The sequence below is a fragment of the Felis catus genome, chromosome A1 (genome assembly GCF_018350175.1).
Source record: "Felis catus isolate Fca126 chromosome A1, F.catus_Fca126_mat1.0, whole genome shotgun sequence".
Classification (NCBI taxonomy): domain Eukaryota; kingdom Metazoa; phylum Chordata; class Mammalia; order Carnivora; family Felidae; genus Felis; species Felis catus.
This window is the reverse complement of record NC_058368.1, coordinates 19,157,467-19,175,552: the sequence shown is the minus strand read 5'-3', so window position 1 is coordinate 19,175,552 and position 18,086 is coordinate 19,157,467. Positions and strand designations below refer to the sequence as shown.

At 38.2% G+C, this 18,086-nt stretch overlaps 1 protein-coding gene across 2 annotated transcripts in view; it reads left to right on the top strand.

Annotated features, from left to right (window-relative positions):
• The window catches only part of LOC101096867 (phosphatidylinositol 3,4,5-trisphosphate 3-phosphatase TPTE2), a 206,431-nt gene that overhangs the window by 80,401 nt on the left and 107,944 nt on the right, over nucleotides 1-18,086 (top strand). For both annotated transcript variants that reach the window (XM_045052406.1, XM_019825824.3), the window contains 9 exons: nucleotides 381-434; nucleotides 1,437-1,490; nucleotides 2,615-2,668; nucleotides 3,649-3,702; nucleotides 11,323-11,376; nucleotides 12,328-12,381; nucleotides 13,291-13,344; nucleotides 16,009-16,062; nucleotides 16,897-16,965. In XM_045052406.1, coding sequence (XP_044908341.1) covers nucleotides 381-434; nucleotides 1,437-1,490; nucleotides 2,615-2,668; nucleotides 3,649-3,702; nucleotides 11,323-11,376; nucleotides 12,328-12,381; nucleotides 13,291-13,344; nucleotides 16,009-16,062; nucleotides 16,897-16,965 — 501 coding nt within the window. The remainder of the gene's footprint in view (nucleotides 1-380; nucleotides 435-1,436; nucleotides 1,491-2,614; nucleotides 2,669-3,648; nucleotides 3,703-11,322; nucleotides 11,377-12,327; nucleotides 12,382-13,290; nucleotides 13,345-16,008; nucleotides 16,063-16,896; nucleotides 16,966-18,086) is intronic.

The window sequence follows — 18,086 nt, the reverse complement described above, 5'->3', positions numbered from 1 at the left end:
TGTGGGTCCATTTAGCTCCTGACTGTGTCTCTGCCCTTCTTACCCTCTTTGATGTGGCCTATTCCCTACATTTATGAATGAAGAGTCTCCTCTGTCAGTCTTGGGTTATTTTTTGGGCTATTTATACTGATATGGGTGTTATCTAGGTGTATCTATGGAATGAGGTGAGTTCAGGATCCTTGTTTTCCACCATCTTGCCCAGAAGTCTAATACCTTATTTCTAATAAAAAAATATATACCAGGTTCAATTTACTGATATCTACATGAATGTTTAAAGATCAAACAGTTCATAAAAATAGAATAATTACAGTTATTTGAACAAAAAAAATAAGTGTAGAATTATATGTGGTATCTGATCATGTACCTTTTCAATCCTTTAGCCCAAACCCTAATGAATTGACATCAGAAACCTATGAGGAAGACGACAATGAAATGTGAGCTTAAAAGGCATAAAGATATGTGTATATATATATAAGTATATAATATATACACACACACATATACATGCTCCTGTCAACACGAACACACAACACTCATACACCTGCACACACACAGATATATAACACAAAGAAATAGAATTTGTGAAATTCACCTGAGAAACATCCAAAGCAATACAGAATGTCTGACACTTTTTCTAAGTCTTCTCACATTTACATTGTAGATAACTATTATTTTCAGATTCACTTAAAATAGGAGCAGGTCATGAAAGGGATGCTTCTTCCTCTAAGCATGTTTGTTAGCCTTAGTGGGTAGCAGCCAAACCCTGAGGAAATTACCAGATGGCCTGTATATGAGACTCTACTAGGGTGAGCCAAGAGAGGAGAGATTGGTATTTGGAACAAGGAAGAGTCTACAGTGGGCGGCACATTGAAGCCAGGAGGAAACAATGGAGATAATAGACTGATGTGTCCATGACTCTCAAGAGTTCTGCTACTGTATTAGGCTGAGACTCCATCCTAAACCTACTGTTATACTGGGGGGAAGCCTCTACCTCAAGTCTTTAGTTACTTAGCCCTGTCTGGGGGTCTGGAAAGACAGCCATGAAGCATGAAGAGTAAGCAGGGGATGGAGGAAATTGCCAATCATGCAATTAGTTGGAGTCAAAGGGATATGTACTTATAAACCTATAAACTGAGGTCAAATTGAAATAAGTTCTACCACCAAAGGTAGTTACATATTGGGTTAGGGTAATGACTAAGAACACTTTACCTAAGTCTTGATGTGTTCACTATTCATGGGCCTAAGATAATCATTACCACCATATAAACCCTCATTTCTAATATGAAATGACACACAAGTTCCAGATTATTGATTTGCACTTGGACTCTTAAAACTCAACCAACTCATACTGTAGAATAATTGTAGCTATTTGAATGGAAAAAAGGAAATCTAGAATTACACATTGTGTCTGACTATGTACCTTTTTGATTCTTTAGCCATGCCCAGAATGAACTGACATTAGAAAACTATGAGGAATCCACCAATGAAATGTGAGATATGAATGCATAAATTTAAAATTGTATGTATAATCTCAACAAATACATAAAACAATAGAGAGATTAATATTTGTAAAAAACCTTCTCGGGAGTATCCACAGCAATAGAGTATCTTCAATACTGCTCCTAAGTTCTCTCACTGTAGTATATCTAGGTAACTTCTTTTAAATTTAGTTAAATCTAAAAGAGGAGGGCCCAAGAGGAATGCTTCTTCCTCTGAATGGATTTGTTTCTCTTAGCAGGAGCCAAACCCTTAGATGAAAGTCAGGAGAAGAGGGAAGGGCCTCAGAATCAGGAATTTAAATGGATAAGAGGGATTGTTTCCTCCAAACTGAAGTTGAGTTTGAAATAAATTCTACTACAAAAGGCTGTTACACACTGGGTTTAGAGTGATAGCAAAGAACTTCTTATAGATTGATGCATAAATTTTCATAGGCTTAAGGTAGTTATTAGCATCCCATATAAAGCCTCATTTCTTTCTGGGGGGAGCTCTTCTCATTTCATTTTATTTTATTATTATTAATATAATTTATTGTTAAGTTAGCTAACCTACAGTGTACCCAGTGTGCTCTTAGTTTTGGGGGTAGATTCCCATGATTTATTGCTTACATTTAACACTCAGTGCTCATCCCAACAAGTGTCCTCCTCAATCCACATCACCCATTTTCCCCTCTCCTTTGCAGAATTGATAAAGAAGATGTGGTTTATATATACAATGGGATACTACTTAGCAATGAGAAAGAATGAAATCCTGCCATTTGCAACAACGTGGATAAAACTGGAGGGTATTACACTAAGTGAAATAAGCCAGTCAGAGAAAGACAGATATATGTTTTCACTCATATGTGGAACTTAAGAAACTTAACAGAAGGCCATGGGGGAAGGGAAGGGGAAAAATAGTTTCAAACAGAGAGGGAGGCAAACCATAAAAGACTCTTAAATAAAGCCTCATTTCTTATCAAAAATGCCCTACCAGGTTCAATTAGGTGATACATACATGAATTTTTAAGGAGTGACCAGTTCTTGAGTATAGAGCAGTTGTAGCTTTTTAAATGGAAAAAGTCAGTCTAGTATTTATTACACATGGTGTCTGACTATGTACCTCTTTAATCTTTTAGCATAACCCTGACTGGATGGAAATCAGACAGTTATGAGGAAGTCACCAGTAAAATGTGAGATATAAACGAGCAAAGATAAATATAGATTTATATATATGTATATGCACATATGTATGAATATACTTATATCAACACAGATGCACAAAGACATGTATGCAAACATAAATACAATGAATGAAAGGGATGAGGTTTCCAAATGCATTCTCAGGATCATCCATGACAATACAGTGTCTTTGAATGTTTCTGAATCTTCTCACTGTAGCACCTGTAGGTAACTTCCTGCCTTTTTTTGGATCTATTTGGATCAAAGAGGAGCAGGTCATAAGAAGAATCCTTTCTCCTCCTAGTAACTAGCTGCCAAAACCTTTTGGAGATTTCCAGAATGTCCATGTATGAGTCTTACTAGATTGGGTGAAGAAGGAACAGAATCCTACTTAAGACAAAGTAGGAGGTAGCAGTAGCCAGTGGACAGAGAAGCCCTCAGCAGGAAGAAAGGAGCTAATTGAAACTGGGTCTGTCCTGCATACTCCAGAACTCTGCTGCCATGTGAGACTAGTGCCCCAAACCCACCACCATATTGGAGGGAGCCTCTGCCTCAGGTCTTTAGTTACTTAACCTGTCTGAGGGTCTGGAAAGACAGCCATGAAGCATGAAGAGTAAGCAGGGGATGGAGGAAATTGCCAATCATGCAATTAGTTGGAGTCAAAGGGATATGTACTTATAAACCTATAAACTGAAGTCAAATTGAAATTCTACCACCAAAGGTAGTTACATATTGGGTTAGGGTAATGACTAAGAACACTTTACCTAAGTCTTGATGTGTTCACTATTCATGGGCCTAAGATAATCATTACCACCATATAAACCCTCATTTCTAATATGAAATGACACACAAGTTCCAGATTATTGATTTGCACTTGGACTCTTAAAACTCAACCAACTCATACTGTAGAATAATTGTAGCTATTTGAATGGAAAAAAGGAAATCTAGAATTACACATTGTGTCTGACTATGTACCTTTTTGATTCTTTAGCCATGCCCAGAATGAACTGACATTAGAAAACTATGAGGAATCCACCAATGAAATGTGAGATATGAATGCATAAATTTAAAATTGTATGTATAATCTAGACACATACACACATAAAACAACAAAGAGAGATATGAGATTTTTAAAATGACAGGTGCATCCACAGGGTGTCTTTTTTATTTATTTAAATTCAAGTTAGTTAATATATAGTGTAGTGTTTGTTTTAGGGGTAGAATTTAGTGCTTCATCCCTTACATATAACACCTTGTGCTCATTCCAACAAATGTCCTCCTTAATGCCTGTCACCCATTTAATCCATCCCCCCACCAGCTCCACTCCAGCAACCCTGTTTTTTTCTCTATATTTAGTTGTCTCTTAAGGTTTGCCTCTCTGTTTTTATCTTATTTTATTTTGCCTCTCCTTCCCCTATGTTCATCTGTTTTGTTTCTTAAATTCCACATATGAGTAAAATCATATGATTTTTGTCTTTCGCTGACTGACTTCTTTTGCTTAGCATAGTGCACTCTAGTTCCATCCACGTCATTGCAAATGGAAGCTTTCATTCTTTTTGGTGACTAAGTAATATTCCAGTGTGTGTGTGTGTGTGTGTGTGTGTGTGTGTGTGTGTGTGTGTGTGTGTGTATACCGCATCTTCTTTAGCCATTCATCAGTTGATGGACATTTGGGCTCTTTCCATACTTTGGCTATTGTTGATAGTGCTGCTATAAACATTGGGGTGCATGTGCCCCTTCAAATCAGCATTTTTGTATCCTTGAATAAATATTGAGTAGTACAATTATTGGGTTGTAGGGTAGTCTATTTTTAATTTTTTGGGGAACATCCATACTGTTTTCCAGAGTGGCCGCACCAGTTTACATTCCTACCGGGAGTGCAAAAGTCTTCCCCTTTCTCTGCATCCTTGCCCACATTTGTTGTTTCCTGAGTCATTAATTTTAGGCATTCTGACAGGTGCAAGGTGGTACCTCATTGTGGTTTTGATTTGTATTTCCCTGATGATGAGTGATGTTGAGCATCATGTGTCTGCTAGCCATCTGGATGTCTTCTTTGGAAAAGTGTCTGCTCATGACTTATGCCTACGTGTGAACTGGGTTGTTTGTTTTTTTCATGTTGAGTTTGATATATTCTTTATAGATTGTGAATACTAACACTTTATCAGAAGATTTACAAAAATCTTCTCCTATTCCATCAATTGCCTTATAGTTTTGTTAATTGTTTCCTTCCATTGTGCAGAAGCTTTTCATCTGGATGAGGTTCTAATAGTTCATTTTGCTTTTGTTTCCATTGCCTCGGGAGACATGTCTAAGAAATTGCTGCCACTGAGGTCAAAGAGGTTGCTGCCTGCTATCTCTTCTAGGATTTTTTATGGTCTTACCTTTAGGTATTTCATCCATTTTGAGTTTATTTTTGTGTGGTGTAAGAAAGTGGTCCGTTTTCATTCTTCTGCCTGTTGCTGTCCAGTTTTCCCATTCTTCAACTATTTGTTGAAAAGACCATCTTTTTTCCGTTGGATATTCTTTCCTGCTTTGATTTAGTTGGCCAGACATTTGAGGGTCCATTTCTGGGTTCTCTATTCTATTCCATTGATTGTTTTTGTGCCAGTATCTCGTTAGTATCTTGTTGAGAATTTTTGCATCAGTGTTCATCAGGGATATTGGTCTGTAATTCTCCTTTTTAGTGGGGTCTTTGTCTAGTTTTGGAATCAAGGTAATGCTGGCCTCGTAGAATAAGCTTGGAAGTTTTCCTTCTATTTCTATTTTTTTAAATAGTTTGAGAAGATTAGGTATTAATTCTTCTTTAATGTTTGGTAAAATTTTCCTGGGAAGCTATCTGACCCTGTTTGTTGGGAGATTTTTGATTACTGATTCAATTTCTTTACTACTTACAGATCTATTCAAGTTTTCTATTTCTTCCTATTTCAGTTTTTTTTTTAATTTTTTTTTCAATGTTTATTTATTTTTGGGACAGAGAGAGACAGAGCATGAACGGGGGAGGGGCAGAGAGAGGGAGACACAGAATCGGAAACAAGCTCCAGGCTCTGAGCCATCAGCCCAGAGCCTGACGCGGGGCTCGAACTCCGGGACCGCGAGATCGTGACCTGGCTGAAGTCGGACGCTTAACCGACTGCGCCACCCAGGTGCCCCTTTATTTCAGTTTTGATAGTTTATATGTTTCTAGGAATTTATCCATTTCTTGCTCATTGCCCAATTTGTTGGCATATCTTGCTCATAATATTCTCTTATAGTTGTTTGTATTTCTGTGGTGTTAGTTGTGATCTCTCCTCTTTAATTCTTATTTTTTATCTATTTTGTTTTTTTCTTTTTTCTTCTTGAGACATCTGGCTAGGGGTTTACCAATTTTGTTAATTCTTTAAAAGAACCAGCTCCTAGTTTCACTGTTATGGTCTACATTTTTTGTTTTTTTCCGATATCATTGAGTTCTGCTCTAATCTTCATTATTTCCTTTCTTGTGCGGATTTAGGGCTTTATTTGCTTTTCTTTTTCCAGCCCTTTTAGGTGTAATGTTAGGTTGTGTATTTGAGACATTCATTTCTTCTTTAGGAAGGCCTAGATTGCTATATACTTCCCTCTTCTGACTGCCTTTCCTGCACCACAAAGATTTTGGACTGTCGTATTTTCATTTTCATTGGCTTCCATGTACTTTTTAATTTCCTCTTTAATTTCTTAGTTAGCCCATTCATTTTTTAATAGGATGTTCTTTAATCTCCAAGTACTCATGTTGTTTTCATATTTTTTCTTGTGGTTGATTTCAAATTCTGTACCACTGTGGTCTGAAAATGTGTGGTATGGGCTTGATCTTTTTGTACTTTTTGAGAGCTGATTTGTGACCCAATACATGATATATTCTGGAGAATGTTCCATGTTTTCTTGAAAAGAATGTGTATTCTCCTGCTTTAAGTTGAAATATTCTGAATATATCTGTTAAGTCCATCTGTTCCAGTGTGTCATTCAAAGATGTGGTTTCCTTGTTGATTTTCTGCTTAGATGACCTGTCCACTGTTGTAAGTGGGGTGTTAAAGTCCCCTAATAATATTGTATTATTATAAATTAGTTTCTTTATGTTTGTTATTAATTGATTTATATATTTGGGTTCTTTCAAGTTAGGGACATAAATATTTATAATTGTTAGATCTTCTTGATGGATAGACCCCTTAATTATTAGGGTAGACCTATTCTTCATTTCATGTTAGCCTTTGGTTTCAAATATAGTTTGTCTGATATAAGTAGGGCTACTCCAGCTTTCTTTTGACCTCAGTTAGCCTGATCTATGGTTCTCCATCCCCTCACTTTCACTTTTAAAAGGCAATTTTATTTATTTTATTTTTTTTAATATATGAAATTTATTGTCAAATTGGTTTCCATACAATACCCAGTGCTCATCCCAAAAGATGCCCTCCTCAATACCCATCACCCACCCTCCCCTCCCTCCCACCCCCCATCAACCCTCAGTTCTCAGTTTTTGTTTTTTTTTTTAATTTTATTTTTTCAACGCTTATTTATTTTTGGGACAGAGAGAGACAGAGCATGAACGGGGGAGGGGCAGAGAGAGAGGGAGACACAGAATCGGAACCAGGCTTCAGGCTCTGAGCCATCAGCCCAGAGCCCGACGCGGGGCTCGAACTCACGGACCGCGAGATCGTGACCTGGCTGAAGTCAGACGCTTAACCGACTGCGCCACCCAGGCGCCCCTGTTCTCAGTTTTTAACAGTCTCTTATGCTTTGGCTCTCTCCCACTCTAACCTCTTTTTTTTTTTTTCCTTCCCCTCCCCCATGGGTTTCTGTTAAGTTTCTCAGGATCCACATAAGAGTGAAACCATATGGTATCTGTCTTTCTCTGTATGGCTCATTTCACTTAGCATCACACTCTCCAGTTCCATCCATGTTGCTACAAAAGGTAAAAGGCAATTTTAGACCTAAAGGTGCCTTTAGATCTAAAATGGGTGTCTTGTAGGCAGCATAGAGATGTATCTGTTTTTTTTTTTTTTTTAATCCATTCTGATACTCTATGTCTTTTGATTGGAGCATTTAGTCCATTTACATTCAGAGTGATTATTGAAAGATATGAATTTAGTGCCATTGTGTTGCCTGTGGAGTTGGTGTTTCTGGTCATTTTTAGTCTTTGTTGCTTTTGGTGTTTTGTTTTGTTTTTCTCCACTCAAAGAGTTCCCATTCAAATTTCTTGTAGGGCTGGATTGGGGGTCATGAACTCCTTTAGATTTTGTTTGTTTGGGAAACTCTTTATCTCTCCTTTTATTCTGAATGACAGCCTTGCTGGATAAAGTATTCTTGGCTGCATATTTTTCCCATTTAGCATGTTTAATTATCCTGCCACTCTTTTCTGACCTGCCAAGTTTCTGTGGGCAGATATGCTACAAACCTGATTTGTCTTCCCGTGTAGGTTAAGGACTTTTCTTCCTTTGCTGCTTTCATAATTTCTTCCTTGTCTGTGTATTTTGTGAATTTGACTATGGTATTCCTTGGCGATGGTTGGCTTTTGCTGAACTTAATGGGGATTCTCTGTGCTTCTTGGATTTAGATGTATGTCCTCCATATTAGGGAAGTTTTCAGCTATAATTTGCTCATATAAACCTTCTGCCCCCTTTTCTCTTTCTTCATCTCTGAGATTCTTATGATACAAATGTTATTCCTCTTTAATAAGTCACTGAGTTCTCTAAGTCTTGTATTATGATCTTTTGTCTTTGTTTCCCTCTTCTTTTCAGCTTCATTATTTTCCATAATTCTATCTCCTATATCACTGATTCGCTGCTCTGCTCTATCCAGCCTCGTTATCATGGCATCCATTTGAAATTGCACCTTGGTTACAGCATTTTTAATTTGGGGCTGACAAGATTTTAGTTTAGGAATTCTCTGCTGTCTTCTATGCTTTCTTCAACCCCAGCTGGCATCCTTTTAATTGCGGTTTTAAATTCTAGTTGAGACATCTTACTTAATATCTGCTTTGATTAAATCTCTGACCATGAGGGGCGCCTGGGTGGCGCAGTCGGTTAAGCGTCCAACTTCAGCCAGGTCACGATCTCGCAGTCCGGGAGTTCGAGCCCCGCGTCAGGCTCTGGGCTGATGGCTCGGAGCCTGGAGCCTGTTTCCCATTCTGTGTCTCCCTCTCTCTCTGCCCCTCCCCCGTTCATGCTCTGTCTCTCTCTGTCCCAAAAATAAATTAAAATGCTGAAAAAAAAAATTAAAAAAAAAAATCTCTGACCATGAGTTCTACTGCCTGTTCCTTCTTTTGGGGTGAGTTTCTCCATCTTGTCATTTTGTCCATAAAAGAAAAGAAAAACTAAAGAAAACAAACAAAGAAAAAAATTAAAAACAACAACCACCCTAGATCCTGGGTGTGCTTTGGGTGGCTTGTTAGGAGTCTAGACCCAAATTAAAACATAATATAATGAAATGAAATGAAAACAAACGATAAAAAGTAAGAGGATATGTATATATAAAAATGTATACATAAAAATGTAAAAAAAACAGTAAATTTTTTTTTAATTTTCTTTTTTTAATGTTTATTTATTTTTGAGAGAGACAGAGATGGAGTGTGAGTGGGTTAGGGACAGAGAGAGAGGGAGACACAGAATCCGAAGCGGGCTCCAGGCTCTGAGCTGTCAGCACAGAGCCTGACGTGAGGCTAGAACTCACAAGCTGAGAGATCGTGACCTGAGCTGAAGTCGGAGGCTCAACCTACTGAGCCACCCAGGCAACCCCAAAAAAGTAAAAATTTTAAGATGAATTTAAAAAAAATAAGAAAATGAATGAAAAAAGTAATAATAAAAACATAAAGAATAAAAGTAAAATGGAATTTAGATCCTATGTTTCCTAGATCTGTTTGCCCAGTAGACTTGGTGCAAGTGAGTTGTTGGTGCTGGTCTTCTGGAGGAGGAGCCTGCTGCACTAATTCTCAGGCTGACTTGTTTGAGCGGAAATTCGCCTCTAGGGTGCGAGGGGAGGGGCTTGGTGTAAGTGGCTCTGACCTCCACTAGGTGGTGCTGTTTTGCTCCCTGAAGCCTTTTGGCTCTGAAAAGTGGATTGAAAATGGCAGCTCCCTGCTCTATAGCCCTGGAGCTAAATGCTTGCGCCACTTACTCTTCAGGGAAACCTCACAGAAGAGCAATTAATCACCCTTCTTGTGTCCCCGGTTTTCATCAGAACCCTGCATTCACCCTGCCTATGTCCAAGCTTTTTTATTCAGGCTTACAACTGAGTTTAAAAATCCCAAATATTAGGGATCCCGGTGGGGGCAGACCCACAGTATTCCTCTGGGGGAGGGTCTCACCAGGTTTTTGCCAGCCTGTGCCAAAAAAGCAGTGGCATGAATATACCGCTGTTCAGAGCTTATGTCAGAGCAGACAGCTAGCACTCCTGTTTGCTGCCCTCTGCCAGAGCGAGTCCCCTCTCTTATGCCTGGAAACAGCACAGTATGTTGGCATGGCGTGTGTCTTTCTTGTGCCCCAAGGGATTCTCAGACCTCACTGTCACTCCTGGGATTCTGCTCCACTTCACCACTTGAGCACCTTTAAGCCGGGAACTTCCTCCGTGGTAGCAGACTGCTAAAAGTTGAGATTTTGTGTTCCGCTACTTATACTACTTTGCAGTAGCCTCTCCAAGCAGGATCCCTCCCCAAGCTGTACCCAGAACAACAGCTCCCCCATTAAATTCTCCATGACTCCTACCTCCTAAAGGGTGGTCACTTTTCCACTTGCAGTCTCGCGAGTTTTGTTCTCTCAAACCTCTGTTTGATTTCTTTGGTTTCAGAATGATTTGATAAATATGTAGCTGTGTTCAAGGGACTAGACAAGCTTGGGGTCTCCCTAATCATTCCCCATCTTAACTCCTCCCCGGAGTGTCTTCAATACGGCTTCTAAGTTCTCTCACTGTAGTATATGTAGGTAATTTTCTATCTTTTTTTTTTTTTTTTTTTTTTTTTTTAGAATTAGTTGAATAAAAGGGGAAGACATAAGAGGGGTACTTCTTACCCTGAGTGGATTTGTTTCCCTTTCTAGCAGCCAAACCCTTAGATGAAAGTCAGGAGAAGAGGGAAGGGCCTCAGAACCAGGAATTTAAATGGATAAGAGGGATGGCTGTCTCCAAACTGAAGTTGAATTTGAAATAAATTCTACTACAAAAGGCTGTTACACAATCAGTTTAGAGTGACAGTAAAGAACTTACAGATTGATGCATTATTTATAGGCCTAAGGTAGTCATTAACATCTCATATAAAGCCTCATTTCTTTCTTTCTTTTTAGAAATCTTTTTAATGTTTATTTTTGAGAGACAGATAGAGATGAGCAGGGGAGGGGCAGAGAGAGAGGGGGAGACACAGAATCCAAAGCAGGCTTCACGCTCTGAGCTGTCAGCACAGAGCCCATTGCTGGGCTTGAACTCACGGAATCATGGGATCATGATCTGAGCCAAAGTCAGACGCTCAACCAGCTGAGTCACCCAGGGGCACCCCAAGCCTCATTTCTACTAAAAAAAATGACCTACCAGGTTCGATTAGGTGGTAAATACATGAATTTTTAAAGACTGACCAGTTCGTAAGTATAGAGCAATTATAGTTATTTAAATGAAGGAAAGTCAGTCTAGTATTACACATGGTGTCTGATTATGTACCTCTTTAATCCTTTAGCACGGCCCTGACTGAATCGAAATCAGATGGCTATGAGGAATTCACCAGTGAAATGTGAGATATAAATGAATAAAGATAAATATATATTTATATGCACATATGTATGTCTACATTTATATGCACACAGACACACAAAGACACGTTCAAAAACAAATGCTATGAGCGAAAGGGATAAGGTTTCCAAACGCATTCTCAGGATCATCCATGACAATACGGTGTCTTTGTTTCTGAATCTTCTCACTGTAGCACCTGTAGGTAACTTCCTATCTTTTTGCATCTGTTTGGATCAAAGAGGAGCAGGTCCTAAGAGGAATCCTTCCTCCTCTTAGTGTCTAGAAGCCAAAACCTTTGAAAATTTCCAGCGTGCCTATGTATGAGTCTTACTAGGCTGGGTAAAGAGGGAACAGAATCCTACTAGGACAAAAGAGGAGGTGCCAGTAGCCAGGGGACAGAGGAGCCCTCAGCAGAAAGAAAGGTGCTAATTGAACCTGGATCGTTCACCCTCCAAGAGTTCTGCCACCATATGAGGCTGCTGTCCCAGATCCAAACCTACAGTCACATGGAGGGAGCCCCTGCCTCAGGCCTGCAGTTACTTGACACTATCTGAGGGCAGAGAAGGCAAGAGTGGTAAAAGGAGATGAAGGAAGGACTTGAGAAGCAGAACATTTGGGAGGGAAGAAGGATGTATACTTGCAAATTGAGGTCGAATTGAAATAATTTCCACCATGAAAGGCTGGTACACACTGAGCCAGCATCAGTAGAAAAGATCTGTACTTAACTCTTGAATCACTCATGTTTTTGCTAGGTCTAAAATACATATTGCAAACATATAAAGGTTCATTTCTAGGAAAAATGAGATATTGGGTTTCAAATAACTAATTTGCAGGCAAATTTTCTAAGTATCAACCATTTTGTAAGTTCAAGAGTAATTGTAAACAATTTGAACTAAATCAGTAAGTCTAGAAGTCATGTGGTGTCTAACTATGTCTACTTTTAATCCTTTAGAACTGCCATGAGTGAATGGACAGCAGTATCCTCCAAAGGACTCTCCAATGCAAAGTGAGCTATGATGAATACATACATAAATATGTGTCTGTACGCACACATATTGGGATTTGGGATGGGATTTGGGATGTTCACTCCCCGTGGGGATACACCGTTCTCTTGATTGTTTGTAAAGTCTTCTCATGGTAAGCTTCTATATGTAATATAGAATCAAGGATTTTTGAATCAAGGTAGAAGAAAGATGAACGGGTCATAGAAGGAGTTCTCTTACCCCCAGTCTTCACCGTCGGTTATGAGCAGCCAAACTGATAGGAAATTTTCAGATTGCCTGTGTCTGAGTCTGTACTAGGGTAGGAAAGAGAATACTAGTAAATTATAAACAGCAAACATATGGGGGGACAGGATGCAGAGGGTGCCTCAGCAGAAAATAATTGAGCCTATAGACTTGGATCTGTGTATGTTTGCCACCATTTGCAGCTGGGGGTGCCCAAGCCCAGACCTACCATCATATTGGATAGAGTCATTGACCCAGACCTGTAGTGATTTGATATTAGCTGAGGGGCAGGAAAGACATCCATGATTCCTAAAAAGCACAGATGGGTTGGAAAGACTTGCAAATGAGGAAATTAGATTGGTCAAGAGAGGTGTATTCCTACGCTGAGGTAAATAAATAAATCCCACCCAAAAAGAATGTTACACATTGAGTCAGATTCAGTAGTAAAGAACTGTACCTAAATCTTGAGTCATTAATTTTTTTGACAGGTGCAAGGTATTCATTACAAAGACAAAAAGCCTCATTTCTAGGGGGAAACGACATACCAGGTTTCAAATAACTGATTTATATGTAAATTTTAAAAGAGTTAACTATCTTGTAATTTGGAGAGTAATTTTAACTAACTGACCTGAAGTATTTAATGTAGAATATCATGTAGTGTCTGACTCTGTCCCATTTTTATCCCCTAGCATTGCCTTGAGTGAACTGACAACAGTAACTTCTGGTGAAATCATCAAGGACATGTGAGATATAAATAGAGATGTAAACAGAACTATACATGTATAAAGACACATATGGAGACGGTGGGAGGGAGAGAGACTGAGATTTGGAGGTTCATTTTCAGGAGCATTCAAGACATTACAGTGTCTTTTTTTTTTTTCCTTCTGTGTCTTCCTTGTTTTTTTTTTTTTTAATTTAAATCCTAGTTAACATATAGTATAATAATGATTTCAAGAGTAGAATTTAGTGATTCATCACTTACACATAACATCCGGTGCTCATTCCAACAAGTGCCCTCCTTAATGCTCATCATCCATTTAGCCCATCCCCCACCCAACACCCCACCAGCAACCCTCAGTTTGTTCTCTGCATTTAAGTCTTTTGTGGTTTGTGTCTCTCTCTCTGTTTTTATCTCATTTTTGCTTCCCTTCCCCTATGTTTATCCGTTTTGTTTCTTAAATTCCACATGAGTGAAATCATATAATACGTGTCATTCTCTGACTTATTTCAATGAGCATAATACACCCTAGTTCCATCCACATTGTTGCAAATGGCAAGATTTCATTCTTTTTGGTCACTGAGTAATATTCATATATATATATATATATATATATGCACACACATACATATGTGTGTATATGTGTATATACATATACACATGTGTATGTATATATATGTACATATACATATATATGTATGTATATACATATGTATATGTACATATACATATATACATATGTATATGTACATATACATATATGTGTATGTATATATATGTACATATACATATATATGTATATACATATGTATATGTACATATACATATACATATATATATGTACATATACACATGTGTATGTGTGTATATATATATATACCACATCTTCTTTATCCATTCATCAAACAGTGGACATTTGGGCTCTTTCCATGCTTTAGCTATTGTTGATAGTGCTGCTATAAACATTAGGGTACATGTGCCCCTACGAATCAGCATGTTTGTATCCTTTGGATAAATACCTAGCTGTACAACTACTGGGTTGTAGGGTAGTTCTATTTTTATTTTCTTGAGGAACCTCCGTACTATTTTCCAGAAGACACTGAGAGTCTTTGACACCATTTCCAAATTACTGTGGCATACGAAAGTGACTTTGTCTCCAGTTTAGACAGAGTTGGATAAAAGAGAAACAGGTCATGAGGGGATGCATCTTATTCCTCTCCTGTTTGTCAGCCTTAGCTAGTGGCCACCCAAACCCCTAGGAAATTGTCAAAATGCCCCATGTATGAGACTCTAACGGAAGCGGAACAAAGGGGCACCTGGGTGGCTCAGTCAGTTAAGCATCTGACTCTTGATTTCTGCTCAGATCATGATCTCATGGTTCCCGGGATTAAGCCCCGTGTTGGGCTCTGCACTGACAGCATGGAGTCTGCTTGGGATTCTCTGTCTTTCTCTCTTTCTCTCTTCTCCTCCCCTGTTCATGCTCTCTCGTGCTCTCTTTATCAAAATAAATAAATAAGCTTAAAAAAATAAAGTAGAAAAAGAGAGGAGATAAACCCATTTTGGAGCAAGGAGAAGATTCAGGAGTCAAGAAAATGTACACAAACTTGATTTATTAAGTTTTTGTCCACAGGAGTAAGAGTCTCATTTTAAGCATATAAAGCCTCATTTGTAGGGAAACATTGAATGCCAGGTATCCAAGGCTGATTAAATTATTTTTAAGTCCACTTGAGTACAAATTGTAGCCAAATTGTACCTAATTTTCATATAAAAATTAAACAAATCTAGAGAGACATGTGAAGTCTTAAAATGTGCATTTTTAATCCTTTAGCAATGACCCAAGTCAGGGGAAAAAAGTAACTAGTGTTGACCCTTTGATGAAAGGTGAGATATAAATACATGGAGATAGAGGAAGGGAGATACTGAGATTTGTGAAGTTCATTCAGGAAAGTGCTCATGGCAATACAGAGTTTCTTTGACACTTTATCTCAAGTCTTTGCAAGCTTCAGAAAGTAACTTTCTTTTCTGGATCTATTTGGGGCAAGGAGACCAGGTCATAAAAGGAAATAGTCTGTTACTTTTTGTAGCAGCCAAAACACTTAGGAAACTATGAAATTGCCCAGGTATGAGATGACATACCCCCTGAGTGTATGGGGCCAAGAGAGGACAGAATTGAATTTGGAGCAAGGAGGAATCAGCAGTGGACAGGGAGCAGAGGAACCCTCAGCACAAAACCCAAACCCACTATCACACTGGAGGCAGCCCCTAACTCAGGTCAGGAGTTATTTGATCCTTTCTGAGGTGCAGGAAAGACCTCTATGATTCTTGAAGGGTTAATAGGTGGTGTAGGGAGTTAAGACAGAAAATTACAAGGGCAAGCAAGATTAGTATCTACAGACTGAGGTTCAATTTGAAGCAAATTTAACCACAAAATGGTATTATATTTGGGGATTAAAAGAAGTATACATAAACTTGATTTTATAAATTTTTTCTACAGGACTAAGATTTTCATTACAAACATGTAAAGTTAGTTTCTAGGGAAATATTATATACCTGGTTTCAATGAACTGATTAGGATGTTATATTCTTAGGTCAGCCAGATTATAAATCTAGAGTAATTGACACTAATTTGCATTTAAAAATAAGCCTAGAAAGACATGGAGTCTTACAATGTGCATTTTAAATCCCTTAGCTATGACTCAAGTGAGTTGAAAAGAGTAACCTGTGTTAAAGCACCCAAGGAAAGGTGAGATATAAATATATACAGAGAGAGGAAGGGGGATACTAAAGTCTATGAGGTCAAATTAGTTATGAAGTCCTTGTTTCTAACAATTATGTACATCCTATCCAAGTTATCCATGATATGTGAAGAGTAGAAGGTGGTGGGAGGGACTCAGATTCCAAATAACTAATCGACATATTTTTAAGAGTTCAATTAGTTTATATATTCTATAGCAAATGTATCAATTTCAACCAAAAAAAGTAAGTCTATGAACTCACTTAGCTCCATGTACATTTTTAATCCTTCACACTGACTTGAATAAAGTGGCATCGGAAGTATTTGACTACTGTGATATATTTTACCTCTCAACGATGGTGCATTAAAGACTACTGATGTCATTTATTTGGATCAATTATATATATATATATATATATATATATATATATATCAATGATATATATATATATAGAGAGAGAGAGAGAGAGAGAGAGCGCGCGCGCGCAAGCGAGCGCACACCCAAGAAAGACAAAGAGGGTGAAAGAGGCAGAAGACAGAAAGGAGACAAAGTGGGGGGTGGGGGAGGGAAGGGGAAGGAGAGGGGTAGAGGGTAGGGATGAGGGAGAGACGGGATGGGGGAGGGGAAGAGAAAACTAGAGAGATTTGGAAGTATCCATGAGAATACAGTTTTCTGAACAATAAGTCTAAAATTCTTCCTAAAAATTTAGGCCATCCAGTGAGCTAAGTCATGTTTGCTATATCCTTTAGATTCAAGGAATTCTTGTTCAAATACATTTTCACATCGCTCATCCATGTAGCAAATTTCTAATGACATGTTTTTGCATTTGTTGGTGGTTAAAGTATAGTGGAACGACTCTCCAGGTTCCATGATGATGATGATGAAGACATTGGCTTTCTCAATTCATATGAGTAAGTCAGTTTGAAGTTTGGAGGAGGGGGGTCATCAGTGGATTTCTTATCTTTGCAAAGGTAGAGCTTGTGTTGAGGCAAAAGAGAAGAACTATGGAAAGGTATCAAAATGTTTGAGAGGGAGAGTACACAACAATGACTCAACTTCAATTTGCAGATAAGTACCATGCTTGAAAGAATTATTTTCACACATTCACAAATAAATGTTCATCTAGTTAAAAAATGTGAAAATATTCTGAATAGACACTAATTTTATTATAAAGTTTCTTCTTAACAGAGGATTGCAGAATTCTACTTATTCCTTAGTTGTGTTCCTTTCTCATTTTTTTTTTTTTCTGGATATATTCTGGTTCCCAGTTTTGTTAATTTTGTCTATGAGCAAATGGGACCCAGAACACAAGTGAACACAGTTTTCTGATTAAAGGCCTCTTCATGCTCACTGGAATTTTGTTAATTTTGACTTGTTTCTGAGTAATCTCCCTGAGAGTAAGTACTTCCTATTGCCCTTGACCTGAAGGCATTTTTACTATGTACCCATGGCAAGGTAACAATATGTTCTTAGAATCACATGTGTTGGAACTGCAGAAATATTCATGAGATTTTTCTTCTGCTTTCCTCTTGGCCACTTATTTGACCATTTAGCAGTTTGTGCCAATATGTTGGAGAGTGAGTAGTGCTGAAGAGGACATTAACTGGTCACTGCTGTAATTTGCTTGCTATCTAGACAAAGATTACATGGAAAATAAGGGGGAAACTAATGAATCCAAATAGTACTCCAGACTACCCATGAATTCATTTCCATTTTCTATGACTTTTTATCATGGGCCATTACTGAAGAGTAAACTCTGCTATTTAATTAAATTTTAGGTCTTGATATTAGCTATACATTTTCTGCCCAGGACTGAGGCAAAGTTTTTTAAGTTTTTAATTCCACTGTAGTTAACATATGGTGTTATATTAGTTTCAGGTGTACAATACAATGATCCATCAATTCCATACATTTCTCTATGCTCATTATGACAAATGCACCCCTAATCCCCATCACCTATTTAATTCATCCTCCTACCCACCTCCCCTCTGGTAACCCACCTCCCCTCAGTTAAAAGTCTGTTTGCAGCTAC